Source organism: Zerene cesonia, chromosome 3 (genome assembly GCF_012273895.1).
Source record: "Zerene cesonia ecotype Mississippi chromosome 3, Zerene_cesonia_1.1, whole genome shotgun sequence".
NCBI lineage: Eukaryota > Metazoa > Arthropoda > Insecta > Lepidoptera > Pieridae > Zerene > Zerene cesonia.
In genome coordinates, this window is record NC_052104.1 from 1,482,955 (window position 1) to 1,497,633 (window position 14,679).

The 14,679-nt window shown below is 43.5% G+C and overlaps 1 protein-coding gene across 1 annotated transcript in view; it reads right to left on the reverse strand.

The window, feature by feature from the left end:
* Positions 1-14,679, reverse strand: part of LOC119839053 (ankyrin repeat domain-containing protein 17) — a 41,723-nt gene that overhangs the window by 1,562 nt on the left and 25,482 nt on the right. The window contains exons 19-46 of the mRNA XM_038365230.1: positions 14,322-14,435; positions 13,985-14,145; positions 13,381-13,678; positions 12,749-12,958; positions 12,075-12,347; positions 11,481-11,649; positions 10,686-10,923; positions 10,175-10,307; positions 9,936-10,036; positions 9,410-9,626; positions 8,861-9,007; positions 8,296-8,409; positions 7,991-8,130; positions 7,530-7,685; positions 6,909-7,040; positions 6,395-6,544; positions 5,697-5,853; positions 5,029-5,164; positions 4,488-4,696; positions 4,005-4,226; positions 3,458-3,547; positions 2,944-3,123; positions 2,571-2,721; positions 2,216-2,304; positions 1,789-1,947; positions 1,343-1,498; positions 1,052-1,219; positions 2-186 (exon numbers count right to left, since the gene is read on the reverse strand). Of these exons, the coding sequence (XP_038221158.1) occupies positions 2-186; positions 1,052-1,219; positions 1,343-1,498; positions 1,789-1,947; positions 2,216-2,304; positions 2,571-2,721; positions 2,944-3,123; positions 3,458-3,547; positions 4,005-4,226; positions 4,488-4,696; positions 5,029-5,164; positions 5,697-5,853; positions 6,395-6,544; positions 6,909-7,040; positions 7,530-7,685; positions 7,991-8,130; positions 8,296-8,409; positions 8,861-9,007; positions 9,410-9,626; positions 9,936-10,036; positions 10,175-10,307; positions 10,686-10,923; positions 11,481-11,649; positions 12,075-12,347; positions 12,749-12,958; positions 13,381-13,678; positions 13,985-14,145; positions 14,322-14,435 (4,655 nt within the window). The remainder of the gene's footprint in view (position 1; positions 187-1,051; positions 1,220-1,342; positions 1,499-1,788; positions 1,948-2,215; positions 2,305-2,570; positions 2,722-2,943; positions 3,124-3,457; positions 3,548-4,004; positions 4,227-4,487; positions 4,697-5,028; positions 5,165-5,696; positions 5,854-6,394; positions 6,545-6,908; positions 7,041-7,529; positions 7,686-7,990; positions 8,131-8,295; positions 8,410-8,860; positions 9,008-9,409; positions 9,627-9,935; positions 10,037-10,174; positions 10,308-10,685; positions 10,924-11,480; positions 11,650-12,074; positions 12,348-12,748; positions 12,959-13,380; positions 13,679-13,984; positions 14,146-14,321; positions 14,436-14,679) is intronic.

The window sequence follows — 14,679 nt, forward strand, 5'->3', positions numbered from 1 at the left end:
GGTGTTGTGCGGCGGCTGGTCCCAGTGCGCGCGCTCGGGCGGCAGGTAGTGCAGCGGCAGCGCGTGCATCAGCGACAGCGCGGCCGCGGTCGCCGCGCCGCCGCCGCCGTACGCCTCGCCGACGCCGACGCCGACGCCGCTGCTCACGTTCACGTTCACGCCGCTCATGCCGCTGACGCCTTGTTGCTGGGGAGGGGGATGATCGAGGTTACAGTTGTGTTTGTTAGTTATGGAATTTGGTCGGATTTGTTTATTTATAGTATGTATTATATATATAATATTTAAATCGCGAATTATGAAGAATTTCGTACATTGACCCGGCATCGTGCATTGATGTAATTGCGTAGATGTCGTGCGAACGGGACGCTTTATTTTTACTCAAGAGCGACAAAAACAGTTGATATCAAGTCAATCTACAAATTTTTCTCGTACCTCGCGGTCATACTTTATATTAAGAGTTACTAAGATGGAGCGAAGATAAACAGTTTAGTTTCTATCGTTTTCCTTATGATTTTAAAACTGCGCTCAAAAAACCGGAAAATTATACATTAACCTCAAAAATAAATACCATTCATAATTATTAATCAGCTCTACAGCTATAAATTCACTGTTAATATGTAAGATGCAAGGTCAATCGTCCGCACCCACGCCCACCTATATGACGTATTACATGGAGTCAATCGAGGTCACTCAACTTCGCCTTTGTAATGTTCTCGTATTTAAAATTAAATATATATTTAAAATTAAGTATATATTTTTACTTTGCGTAAATTACTGAAGAAAGTGTTATGTATGCTATCTACGAGTGGGAAGCATTAGCTTTGAAAGTTCTCAGCGACGATTCTAAATACGATCTGTAAGCGCGTTGCCAGAAGATTGTTAGGGATTCATTTTTTTTTAGGTTAGAAAATTCTCAGCGAAATAGAGCCTGTATTGTTGGCGCTTATTTCCCTGGTGCTTATCATTCATAATCTTTATTTTGCAACGTTCGATTTGTTCGTTTGCTTGTCAGAAACATTTGCCCCATGCAATGTGCGCGTGTGCCGCCCACCTGGTATCTGTCGTGGTCGGTGCGGTGGTGCGCGTGGTGCCAGTCGTCGCCGGCGGTCAGCTTCCACGCGCGCTCGGTGCCGATCGGCCGCGGCTTGCGCTCTTCCTCCTCGCCCCACGACACGCCGCCCACGCCGACACCCACGCCCACGCCGCGCTCCAGGAGCGACTGCCGGATGATAAATATCGTGTATATAAAATATTTCGACACATTGATATCCCATTTTTTGAAGTCGGTTTAAAACATGATGCCTAAATGATGTAGTTCAAGATGTGCATTGTGAGTGCGTACCTGGTATGGGTGGTGCGGCTGCTGGTGCTGCTGGTGCGGCGCGTGCTGCTGGTGCGGCGTGTGCGGCTGGTGCTGCTGGTGCGGCGCGCTCTGCTGGTACGACATCAGCAGCGAGCTCAGGTTGCCGCCAGCATTGCCGCCCGCGAACAGTTGCTGCTGGCACACACAAGATGATGCTTTAGTGGGAGGTGTTAAGCACAGACAGATAGATCAGAAATTATTAATTTAATGAGCAAGGAATTATCAAAAACGTTACTTTTAAATATACTTTTTGAATAGATTTACATTCTAATTGTTATCAGGCCGATTCTATGATCTATTACAATTTATTCCATACCTGGCCTAGTTGACCCACGGTCACGGACAAAACTAGTATTTTAAAGCTTATGTTTTATCCCGTAATTCGATTCATATAAAATAATTATAGGTTTATAAACACTAGTTACCTGTGCCGAGTGCTTGTGCTGATGCTGCAGCAGCGGGTGGCGCTGCGCGAAGTCGGGCGCGCGCGGGTTGAGCCGCGACACGCCCTCCACGCCCACGCCACCCACGCCCACGTAGCCCAGCCCCACGCCCGACACACCCACGCCGCTCGACATCGATACCTGCGTTATCATTAAAATAATGGTCAAATAATTGATGTTTCTTTTAAGCACAAAAAAATGAATATAATGTGCATAGAGAAAACAAAATTATCAACCTATTTTTACATTGTAAAATCAAATAAACGGAAGTAGTGCGTTGGTGAATTCCATACATATGAAATATTTTTTTAAACATCTTACATACATCATATTAAATCTCATGTTTTAAGCAATAAAGATTTTTATTTGTAAAACATCGTCTAGGCGCAAAATTATATATATAATTTACCATGATGTTGTGTCCATTTCGTGAGTTATCTTGATAGATAGGTCCGTTCCGGGATAGTCCACTCATATCCATTGAGTTCATATTGTTACCTGCAATTATTCATTAAAGAAGTTAGAAAAAAACATGGAAAATATACATTTTTTTTGCAATATTGTATATCAGTTTATCGACAAGTATTTAGGAAAAAAATAGGATAATTTTTGTTTGTTACGATTTAGCTCAAAAACCACTGAACCAATTAAAAAACAAATATTCTACCATTATATGGGTAAATTTCAGATTTACAAGGGCGACTTATTTATCCTGCGACAATCTGGATAAAGTTTCATCTAATAAAAAACAAAGTGGTGTGTACCCATGTTGGCGCTCGGCTGCTGGTGGTATGGCTGGTGCTGGTGGTGCAGCAGCGGCGCGGGCGGCGGGGTGGAGCCGTGCGACGACGTGCGCGAGCACGGCGAGCAGCCGCCGCCGCCGCCGCGGTACCCGGGCGCCTTGCTCGCGTCCACCTGCGCACGCGCACACACACACGGTAACAATATAATCTTAGTAAATATAATTTCCCAAGCTTTGAGATAAATTCAAATGTTTGAAGTCTGGCAGCACATGCCGAGTCACAATGTATGTTTTATTCTGAAAATCCCGCGAAAACGATAATTATGCGAGTTTCCCTTTAGCTCAGCCGCAAGCTATGCATTAAAATATAATAAAGCTTAGGTGTATGTGCACACCTGCGGCGGCGGCGGGTCGACGTTGTGCGGCTCGCTGGCCCACACGGCGGCGCCGGCGCCGGCCGACAGGTCCTTGAACAGCGAGTACTCCTGCGCGCCGCCGCCCCCCGCGCCGCCCGCGCCTGCGCCCCCGCCCGCGCCCGCTGCGCCTGCGCTGCCGCCGCTCGCGCTGCCTGACGACTGCAATACATCAATGAGTTTTTATTTTTTTTGTTTTTATAAGTTTACATGCATCCTACCAAAAAAAATAAATAAATAAATAAGAAATGACGGCCAAATTCAATAAAACGTACGTATTCTACGTTTGGTTGCGTACTGCGCCGAAAAAAGAATTGAGATCTAACTACAACAATTAAAAATATGACCTTATAAATTAAATGTAGAATTATTCACATGTCATAATCACTAATAAGATGTTATTTGAATTTTGAAATGGCATAAAGCCTATATTTAGGATGATGTATAGTAAGTAGTGATATTAAGTAGTTAAACGAATATGAAGTAGGGTACTCACTTGTGGTGTGGTATTAATATGCAGAGCTGAAGTAGATGTGTTCACTGGGTTGTCTTCATTGCTCCATGTACTTGAATTGTCCGGGCTTAGCTGTGAATGAAATTAATTGGTTATTCGTTATTTCGGAAGGAATCACGGTTGACTTTAATACTTTGTCATATATATATATATATATATATATATATATGCAAATGCGAATATGCTGAGCAAATTCTTTGATGTTCATTTAGCAATTAATTTAAAAACCAGAACTTTTTTAGAATTAATCAAGTTAGAAAAAGTAGATAAGGTACATTTATATTTTTAAAATTACTTTTTCCAATATGATAAAGGATTGTACAAGTCTATCAAAATTGTTCATTATACATGCATACAACAAAAGAAAATTAGTGTTATATTTCGTATTAAGAAATAGAAGCAACAGTGATATCGGTATTTACCGCATATTTATGAAATATCTCATTCCCCTGGGAATGTCCTATGACCTTGCTAAGCCACGGGCAGATGCCAAGTCTCATATAAACAAGCACAACATTCAGTAGCTCACCTGCAAGTGATCGTGCATCCTCGGCACGCGCTCCTCCTCAACGCGCTGCGCCGGCGCCGCTGGCTGCGGCGGGGCGGCGTGCGCGGCGTGCCCGGCCGGCGCGTGCGCGTGCGCAGGCGCCGCGGGCGCGACCGCCGGCGGCGCGGGCGGGGATTCGCGCGCGCGCAGCGGGGACGACAGCACCGCTGGGTTGCTCGTCGCGCTCGATGGGCTGGCGCACACCTGGGCGGAATTTGTTTTAAGTATCGTAGTGCGTACGGTATCCTCTACAGGTTACGGTTGTAGTAGAGCTCCAAATATAACTATTATGGTAACCGTTTCATGGGATCACCCTTCGTAGATTTGTTGTAGGTATATATTGCGTAAGGCATCTTGGGAGTTAAATATGAAAGACTATTCACCCATTTGACTGTTACAATGAATTCTTCAGAAGTGATCACAACAAAACGGCATCGCTACAAGTGACAAGCATCCCGCATGTACCTGCGTGGGCGGGCGCGGCTTGGTGTCGACGGGCGGCGTGGCGGTGAGCTTGGCGGCGAACGTGTGGCTGCGCGCGCCGACGATGGCGCCCGTGTAGGAGAGCGCGGCCGGCTTGGCGCCGCCCGCCGCCGCCGCGCTGGTGGCCGCCGCGCCGCCGATGGCGCCCGGCGCGCTCGGCGTGCGCTTCTCCGCGGGGCTGCTGCCCAGCGCTGCTATCGAGTACACATGTTCACTATATTTTATACTTATCTAGCTTTGCCCTGCGGACGAACCCGCGGGCTAAATAGCGTACTATATATATTGCTATAACTTATTTGTTATTCTGGTACACAAGCTACATTACTGCTACGTATCTTCAAAATCCGTTCAATGGGTTTTGAGTTGAAGAGTTTTCGAAAAAATATTCGCATTTATATTATTATGTTTATTGAAATTATAAATTAGTAGCTCATCCCGCCTATATATGCGTCATTAAAAACTTAACACAATCTTCTATCTGTTCTTTAATTATTTTATCACAATTTGCTAAAATTTTACTCACGGTGAGTATGCTGTCTGGCGGGTGGGCGCGCGGCGGCGTGCGGCTTGGCCGGCGTGCGGCTCGCCACTGCCGCCACACTAGTGCTCGCGCCCGGTGTTCGCTGGCTGGTGGATACGCTTGGTGTGTGTCCCGTTTGCTGTGAAATTACATGTCAATAAATATCGATTGCAAAGTAGTTATTAATTACTATAATACGTAGCCTTAACTGTATTTTGATTACAGCCTCATTGATATACTATGTATTATATTCAGGTAAGCATTTTATGGGATATAATAAAATTTCCAAATGATAAACAGACAAGCAGTGATCGATCTTAATTGGAATCATCATGAACATCAGGTAAACACAACATACCGGTTATTAACAATAAGCAATACTCTTTTTCTCTATTTTGGCGATTTGATATAAAGATCTTCCTTAAATTATTTTTAACATTTATATCCTATAACTAAAATAAAATAACAAAGGCCTTCTATAATCGTCACTCCCACTCCCACAATTGCACAAGCCTACAGTAGACCGGGTACAGGGCCTCAAACATGGACGGACTGATCCAGGACCCCTCGCTTCTACGCTCACGCGTTTACCACCATACCAAGGAGGCGGCCGAAGGCAGCTACAGTAGACCGTGGAATGTAGATGATGAATGACATAGTGGTGCGGGTACCTTGGGCGGCGGCTGCTTGGGCGGCTTGGGCTGCGGCGGCTGCGGCGGCGGCGCCGGCAGCTTGGCGCGCGGCAGCAGCTGCGCGATGTCCGCCTCCGGGTCGCGGATCATCGCCGCGATCAGGCTCGCTGCCTGCTTTGTCGCCTCCGTCGAGCCCCTGTTTGAACACGTACAAACAATCGAATAAACGTAATTCAATTTTTATAAACAACTTATTGATCGCCCCGATTCTACCAGGGTAGAGATTTATTGTGATATTGTTTTTTTTTTTCTATATTAATTTTTTTGTGAAATTGTGTTACTACACTATAAACACAATATCCATTTAAATCTATAGATGTCTATACTTCTTTATTTTAAAGCTGAAGAGTTTGTTAGTTTAAATTCGATTATCTGAGCAACTAGTATATACAACCAATTTCAAAAATTATTAAATCATTGAATTAATACCAAGTAATATACACTATACTAGCTGCGCCCCGCGGTTTCACCCGCGTAAGTCCGTATCCCGTAGAAATATCAGGATAAAAAGTTGCCTATAGTTATTCCAGTTGTCCAGTTGTCTACGTACCAAATTTCATTGCAATCGGTTCAGTAGTTTTTGCGTGAAAGGGTAACAAACACACACGCATCCTTACAAACTTTCGTATTTATAATATAAGTAAGAAAGAAGTGCCAGTATAAAGTGGAACACGTACTTGATGGTGATGATCCTCTCGCCCTGGCCCTTGGTCTGCTTGTCGACCTCGATGTGCGCGCCGGTGGCGGCGCGGATCGCGTTGATGTTGGAGCCGGCGCGCCCGATCACGCGCGAGATCGCGTGCGACGCGACGCACACCTTCTTGCAACTATGCAACGAGTATTTTGTTTTATTATATTTCTTTGTAGAGACACTACGCAGCTAAACTGTTGTTGTTGTTAGTCACGTATTTTCAAGCTTGATGACATGAAATAACACACTGATAAAATTTTGTATTATTTAGGATTTTCATAAACAAATTAAGTTATCAGTGCGGACAGTGACATTTTAAATGTGAACACTGAGCTGTATTCGAATGCAATCTAGAAATCAGAAGTTTGATGTTTGCCCACTTATTTCCATTAGAAGGCGCAGTAATTCTTTTTTTTAAGTGTGGTATAACATATATTTTTATTGGAACGTATGTAATAGGAAGTAAACATTGATGATTCAATGTGAGAAGTAAAACTAACCCAGGCTCGAGGGCAGAGGGCGGCTGTACCGAGGACTTCCTCACGACCTCCTTCCAGCCCTCCTCTCGCCGCGCCACGCTCGCCGTTGTGCTGGCGCTCTTCGGTGACGTGCTTTTGGCTTCTGTCTCCCATCTATAATTCATACGTTATTTTATTTTTGGCGAAAATTTCTATTTTTCATTTTTCAGTAAGTATATGAAATAATATGATTAAATATTTAATACGCAATTAAAATTGAATAAAAGTGTCCTAAGACTTCCATCTTAGGAAAGACACAAAATGTAGTAACTATAAACATTAAAGTACTATTTGTAAGTAAAAAAAAATCAATCAATGGAATTACATTTTTATTATAATTAAATTGCATGTTATTGTACCATACACTATTTATGTTTATGTACGCTTGCAAATTATAAAAATGTCAACTTTTTAAATTAGTGTCATGCAAAATAAAAAAAAAAAACATGCAGTATTCCAACATTAAAATGTCTAGTCTACATATAATAGCTATAAAAAAATAGAAATTAGCATTATCACGGGGACAGAACAACTTTGACACTGATATTCCAGTCAATTCGTCATCTGTAACGCGTGTTATATAATCTGTGCTCGTCAACTTACTGGTGGCTGTGTATTTTTTTATTTTTCTCGATCGTGTCAACGTCGTCTCTTTCCACGTTAAGCCTAGACGATTCAAACACTTGGCTCTTTCTAGAGCCGTTCCCGTATTTGTTAACATTCTGTACGGCGATGCTTTTAGCATCTTCCTCTTGTTTTCTGTAACAACATTCCACCTTTTAACCCCCACATTCACATCGACGCGACATAAAACGGCGAAATTAAACGTCAAGCGGTTCAACGGCATGCATACAGGATAATTTCGTTGAAAAAGGAAGATATATATGGTTAATTTTTGTGTGAATTAATTGTTATTTCTATTTATACAGAATTTACTTATTTGCTGTTTAGTGGAACAGTTTTTGGCTTATAACTTTTACTATGGAGAATATGGTATCTTCCCTTTTAAAGCCAGCTTGTATACAAACAAATATTATTGAAGTAAGATACTTAAGAACTCTTACTTCTCTTTTTTCTCATTCCGTCTCTCCGTATGTTTAGGCGATGTGGCGGGAGGGGAGCTGGGCGCGACGTTCTCTTTCTCTTGCTTCTTCTCCGTTTTGCTTGCATTCTCCTTCTCTTTAGTCTCTATTTTCGCTTTTGTCTACGGAAAATTGTGGTCTGATTAGTATAATGCAATGAAAGAAAATTAAGAGGTTAAAACAACATTATTTATTATTTTAATACGACAGTGTTAGATTATAGAAAACACTTCTTACATATTTATATTTTTTACTATTTTAATACAATTTTTAACAAAAAAACATACCTTATCGGGTTGTTTTTTCGACGGTGCAGGAGTAGGCGTCTTCTCTTCTTTTTTCTTTTTCTTACTTTTGCTTGAAGCGGGTGGAGCTTTCACATCCGATGACGAACATGAACCCTAATAACATAAAAATGCTAATAAATTAAAGCATATAGTGCAGATTGTCATGAATACCAATTACTATCATCTTGAATGAAGTGAATTATATTCATTTATTTATTAGTAATATAAACGTTAAATTTTGTAGGAATGATTGGATGATATCATATTTTCACACAAAATCAGCTGATAGCATCTGTATGAAATTTTATAATACTAAAGTTACAAATGAATGACTTTGATGAACTTAGGTATACAGACAAGGTATGACCAGACTGGGGTGATAGGATACTTTTTATCCCGATTAAATGCTCCTTTAGGATAAAACAGGAATCTTGATATACGGGCGGAGCCGTGACAGTACATAAATAGATTATAGTCTCAATCGGCACGTAGGCGTACTTTCGAGCAGGATTCGAGCTTGTTTATACACGCATATATGATAGATGATGATGACACGCAAATGTACCTGCGAGTTGGCATCGATGCCGGAGTCGCCCTCCTCCTTGGCGGCGGGCTCGTCGTCCGGCTCGCCGCCCTCCGAGCACTCGCCGGACGCCTTCTCGCAGTACAGAGTGTTCTTCACGTTCTCCGCTTGCAGCTTGCGCCTCTCCTCCTGTCGATTATATGTGCATTCGTTTGTATTGGAAAGTTACAGCCGTTTATTTATGAGAAATTGTAATTTATCCGTATGCGTACCAGAAAACGATGAAATAGTATATCGTTCGTCGATAGTGTCGTAATTTATATTGATATGTTAATTTTATTTTCATACGTCACATAATATGTCAGCGAGTCTAGCCGAGTGATTAAAACAGGCGTTTCATTAAGCCTAAAGAGCGAAACGTGAAAATCCAGGCAGTTAATTAAGCTACTAGTTTAATGTAGTCAAGTCTATCAACGAAACGACTTCTTTACGAGCGCAGAGGGCGCAGAGGGGATAGAGTCACTATGTTATAAGCCATCTAGCGCATCATAGAGCCCAGAAGCGTTCGGGTGTGTGTGTGTGCGCACATACCTTCTTCTCGAGCTTCTTCTTCTTCTTCCGCTCGCGGCGGCGCGCGGCGGCCTGGCGGCGGCTCTCCTCGCGGCAGCGCTCCGCGTCGAGCTCCTCCAGCAGGATGGTCGCGTTCTGGTTGGCGCGCGCCGCCTGCGTCTCCTTCGCCGCGCGGATCACGCGCACGCACTCCTGGCACTTCTCCAGCAGCTCCTTGTCCGATATCGTGCAGATGTACCTGCCGGGCGGCGCACCGGTGATCACTTATTGTACTATACGCGCATTTTTTATCTACATTAAATTTTTACTGATATTACTCAGCGCTTGCAGATGCGGCTCGACCGATTTTTATGATATTTTACCAGTATTTTTGCTGTCTGAGGTCAAGTCAAAAACTACTTTTTGTACCCCTAAATGATAAAGCTGTTCTGGCAGAACAAGAGTTTCCGACGATGAAATATCTTTAAGATTTTTCATTGAGTTTGATGATTTTAGCAATCTTAAAATATCTTCTGTATGATATAAAACCGTTTTGTTTTCTACATACCTAGTCATCTCCTGGTCCGAAGGGAACTGCGTGACGACACCAACCATCCACTTGACCACTTTCGTGTGACCCTTGCGGAAGGCTGCCATCAGGCAAGATACCTGAAAAAGAAAAAGAATACATGATATTTACAAGAGAAAATTTTACAAATTATAAATTTTAATTAAATGTCTCAAATGAAAACATAACATAGATTTTGTAAAAAAAAACCACACATATTTTCTTTAACATATGTTTACCTTTCTATTGTCTTGTGAGTCGATGTCGGCGCCCGCTGCATAAAGCATCTCGACGACGGCAAGATGGCCGCCGTTTGCGGCTAGCCATAATGGGGAGTTGCCTTTTTTGTTTTTCACTTCTACTGCCGCTCGTCTAGTAAAAACCGTAAAATATAATTAATACTTGTTTTGACGGCTGGCTGGAAGCTTTTGTACAATTTTGTATTTCAAAACGTAAAGTTGTTACAAAATGTTTCGTATTTTAGATACACAAAACCGAGGAACTGCAAATATCAAATCTAAAATGGTACCAAATCATAAATTAACAAAAAAAAAATAATAATAATTTTTAGTTTTTTAGCTTTTGCACAAAAACTTAAAGAATTCTATTTCTATTCTTAATTAATTTCTCAAAAAAAAAAAAAAAACACATTCAAATTGGATATATCATTTACGATCATACTACGGTTGAAAACTTAAGGATATTTTTAATTATGACGTCACTGTGCCTATGACATGCGGGTAGGCGTACCTCTGCAGGAGCAGCTCGACGAACTTGGTGTGCCCCTTGTCGGCGGCGATGGTGAGCGCGGTGTCGCGCGAGGAGGGCACGGGCGGCGCGTTCACGTCGGCGCCCTTGTCCAGCAGCACGCGGCCCACCTCCACGTAGCCGCCGCTCGCCGCCTCCATCAGCGGCGTCAGCCCGGTCTTCGCGCGGTGCTCCACGTTCGCCTTGCGGTCCAGCAACAGGCTCACCACCTCGTGCCGACCTATAACACGTTTCTTATGTATACACATTCACTTCACAAAACCTTATACCTTCAATAACATTAAGTACAACTTGTTGAATAGTCTTATATCGGCCACCCGTGATCCTTAAGGATCACGGGTGGCCGAGAGGCTAGGCGTAGCTACGGTTAGGCAAGATACGCAGGTTCGAATCCTGCCTCGTGATCAAATTTTTTCTATTCTTTCAAAATTTCTCATTTATAAAGCATTTCAATGCTATAAAACTTAAAATTAAATTTAGTCTTATATCCTTCGGCAGCGATTTATGATGGTGACATCTCAAATCGCCAGTTTATCAGCTTCCTAATATTAATTATGTTCTGTATAATTTTATTGTAAAATAACCAACCAGGCGAATTTGTAAGATCTTTCTTAGCTGTTTCATAAATTGAACAAGTCAAAGACTTTTAACTAACATAATTTTATAATTCGTACTTTTTCTTATGAAAATGCAATCGAATCTTCAATGTTGAATGCATGTTTGTTCGGATCGCTTCTATCGCCTTATATTATACGCAATAACTGCATGGACATTCACCTTGGAAGCAGGCGAGCGTGAGCGCGGTGTTGCGGTTGGTCTCGATCTGCGCGTTGATGTCGGAGCCGCAGTCGAGCAGCAGCCGCACGGCCGCCGTGTGCCCGTTCATCGCCGCCAGCATCAGCGGCGAGATGCCCAGCTTCGAGCCCGTGCGGGAGTTTATCTCCGCCTGTTCATATATAAATAGTCTTATCAAACGGTGTGATTGTACAAGTTTACAGAGTAGAAGTTGAAGAGAGTGTAGAAGTTTCCAGAGGAGTGATTAGAAATAGATTTCTTATTGATATTCTTATATGATATTTTGTTCATATGTGCGTTAAAGAATATAATCACGATGTGTTTACATTTTTCAAGCTACTTTCATAAAAAACATACTAATAACACATAATTATGAAACTTGTCCGTTATGCTTTAATAGCTTAACCAATACATTCAAATCTACTTTGATGAAATTTACTCCCATCCCAATTCATACTTGAATCCACTTATATTCACAATTTTGTGTATTCATTAAAGAGAATAACATCCACAACACATACTCAATTACTATCATTCATTAACCAGATGAATTGAATGTACACCGCCCGTACGCACCTGGTGATGCAGCAGCAGCCGTATAATGTTGACGTATCCGCCCGAGGCGGCGAGCGAGAGCGGCGTGTAGTCGGACACGTTCCTGTGCTCCTTGTTGGCGCCGCGGCTGAGGATCAGCTCGACGACCTCGTAGCGGCCGCCGCTGCACGCCAGCGACAGCGGCGTGTCCTTCGTGCGCTCCGACTGCGCCTCGATGTCGGCGCCGTGGTTCAGCAGGATCTCGACGATCTTCTCGTGGCCGGCGGTCGCGGCCAGGATCAGCGGCGTGAAGCCCTGGTCGTGGAAATTGTTTGTTTGTCAAGTGAACATAGCAATCGTGCACACCTTATATTAGAACAATATCATAATTCACTAAGACCACAATACATGTTCTATTCATCAGGAATATAGTATATCGACAACAGGTTCAATGAGTGGTTGAGTTTAAACGGAGCAATGGAATATAAAGCTACTTTTTATATGGGGTATATATTGAATCTATATTAATTTTAAAAAATATGAACGTTTGGATGTTGGACATAATTTATTATTTGAAATAGTTCCGATAACATTGTATCAGGTTTGGATTAAATTTGGTATAGAAATAGTTTCGAGACCCGAGAAAGAGTCATGCGGCGGTTTATATCCTGGCAATCCCACGAAAACGGGCAGCAACACACGCGTCATAACCGTACCTTCTTGTCGCGGTGCTCGATGTCGGCGCCGCGCGAGAGCAGCAGCTCGACGAGCTCCTCGTGGCCGCCGGCGCAGGCGAGCGTGAGCGCCGTGTCGTGGTTGGAGTCGGTCTCCGCGTCCACGTCCATCGCGGAGTAGGCGGCCGGCGCGGGCTGCGGCGGCGCCGCGCCGTACGCCTCCGCGCGCCCGCCGCGCCCCACGAACCGGCTCTGCGAACGGACAACGTCTTTATAAAAACCATAACAATTTAACGTATTTACTATCTGCCTCTACATTCCCTTCTTGAATAACATTCGTCATAATAACTATAAGGTAGATTTCTTACTTATGTGTCCAATGCATGCACTGATTCTAAGTAAATAAATAACAAAGACCGGCACTTAATTTCTTTAATTATATTGAAAAAAATTGAGTATTGAAAGTAAAAATAATTTTCTATGTATAATAATATAAATATTATTATGAACGAACAATACAATTTGAGTTTTATGTAACCAAAATTTCACAACAGTGTAATTGAATGTATGTAAACCTAAAAGCACGCAAGTCAGATAATCTTAATTGTCAGGGCGTCATATAGAAAAGAGACAACAGTGTCGAAAAGCGACATTTGAACTGCGACAGGGCTAACCTTCTTCTTGAGCGCGGGCGTGTTGGTGGCCTGGTGGTGGTGGTCCCGCTTGCCGGGGTGCGGCAGCGGCGGCGTGTAGGAGGCGGGCGGCGGCGCGGGCGCGGGGGCGGGCGCGGGCGCCGCGGGCATCGCCGCGTTCATGCTCAGCTTGAAGCCCGTGATCATGCCCGAGATGTAGTCCGCCGCCATCTCCGCGTCGAGCCCCGTGCCCATGCCGGCCGGCATCGCCGCGCTCATGCCCGCCGTCATGCCGGCCACCGCGCCGCTCGCCACTCCCGCCGGCCCGAACGACGATGTTCTATGATGATAAAATACAATATTCACCATTGAAGTCACGTTTATCTTACGATTCAAAAGAGGAAAGCTTAAAAAACTTTTTTCAAATAAAATGTATCAATGCGATGTCATAAAAGATCTAAGTTTTATCCGCAGCAGCGTCAGTAGCAAGTACCGCTAGGATTTCTTGCTGAATACTCCTGCATCATGGTGGCTATCTGTGGTTGCCAAATATCAGCCCGATCAGTCCAGAAGTTTAGGTTGTTCGTTGATAGATCAGTCAGTTGGTCGCCTTAGCGTATATATTCTAAAGGTAGTGCGCACTGACCTATAGTCGTCATACGTCATAGCGGGCGGCGGCAGCGCGAAGTGGTGGTGGTGGTCAGAGGGCGCGTCGGCCTCGCGTGCCTCGCGCGCCTCGCAACCACCCTCCGCGAGCCGCCGCGCCTCGCCACCGCCTCCTCCGCCGCTAACCACTTGAACACCCTGCTGTGGATCATTATTTTTATTGTGATTATTAAACGCTTATCCCGAATAACTCCCGAAAAATCCTGTGTAAACTCGGTAATGATAAGCTTTCTAAAATATTAAAAGAAATTTGCAAATCGATCGAGTAGTTTTGTGTTATATCACATAATATTATAATAGTTATAATAAATAAATACCGGTTCGTCCGTGTCCCGCGGCCAGTCCGCGGAGAGCGGCTCCTCGCCTCCCGCCGCGTCGCCCTCGCCGCCGCACTTGCCCAACAGGATCTCGTGCGACTTCTGCTGCATCACCTGCGCGATATTGTCAAGGCCTTATAATAATGTACATAAATAGATTAACATAGTATAGTTTAGTGTGAAAAGGGCAAACGTTATTTGCTTTCATAGTATTGTATCACGTTGGAGCATTAAAACTTTTTAAGTAATCGCTGATTATGAATATAAAAGGACATTCGTAACACACAGGATGCGCTATATTTCTACAGCTAGGCGTGTGCTTGTACATGTATGCGTATTTGTGTATGTACGTGCGTGT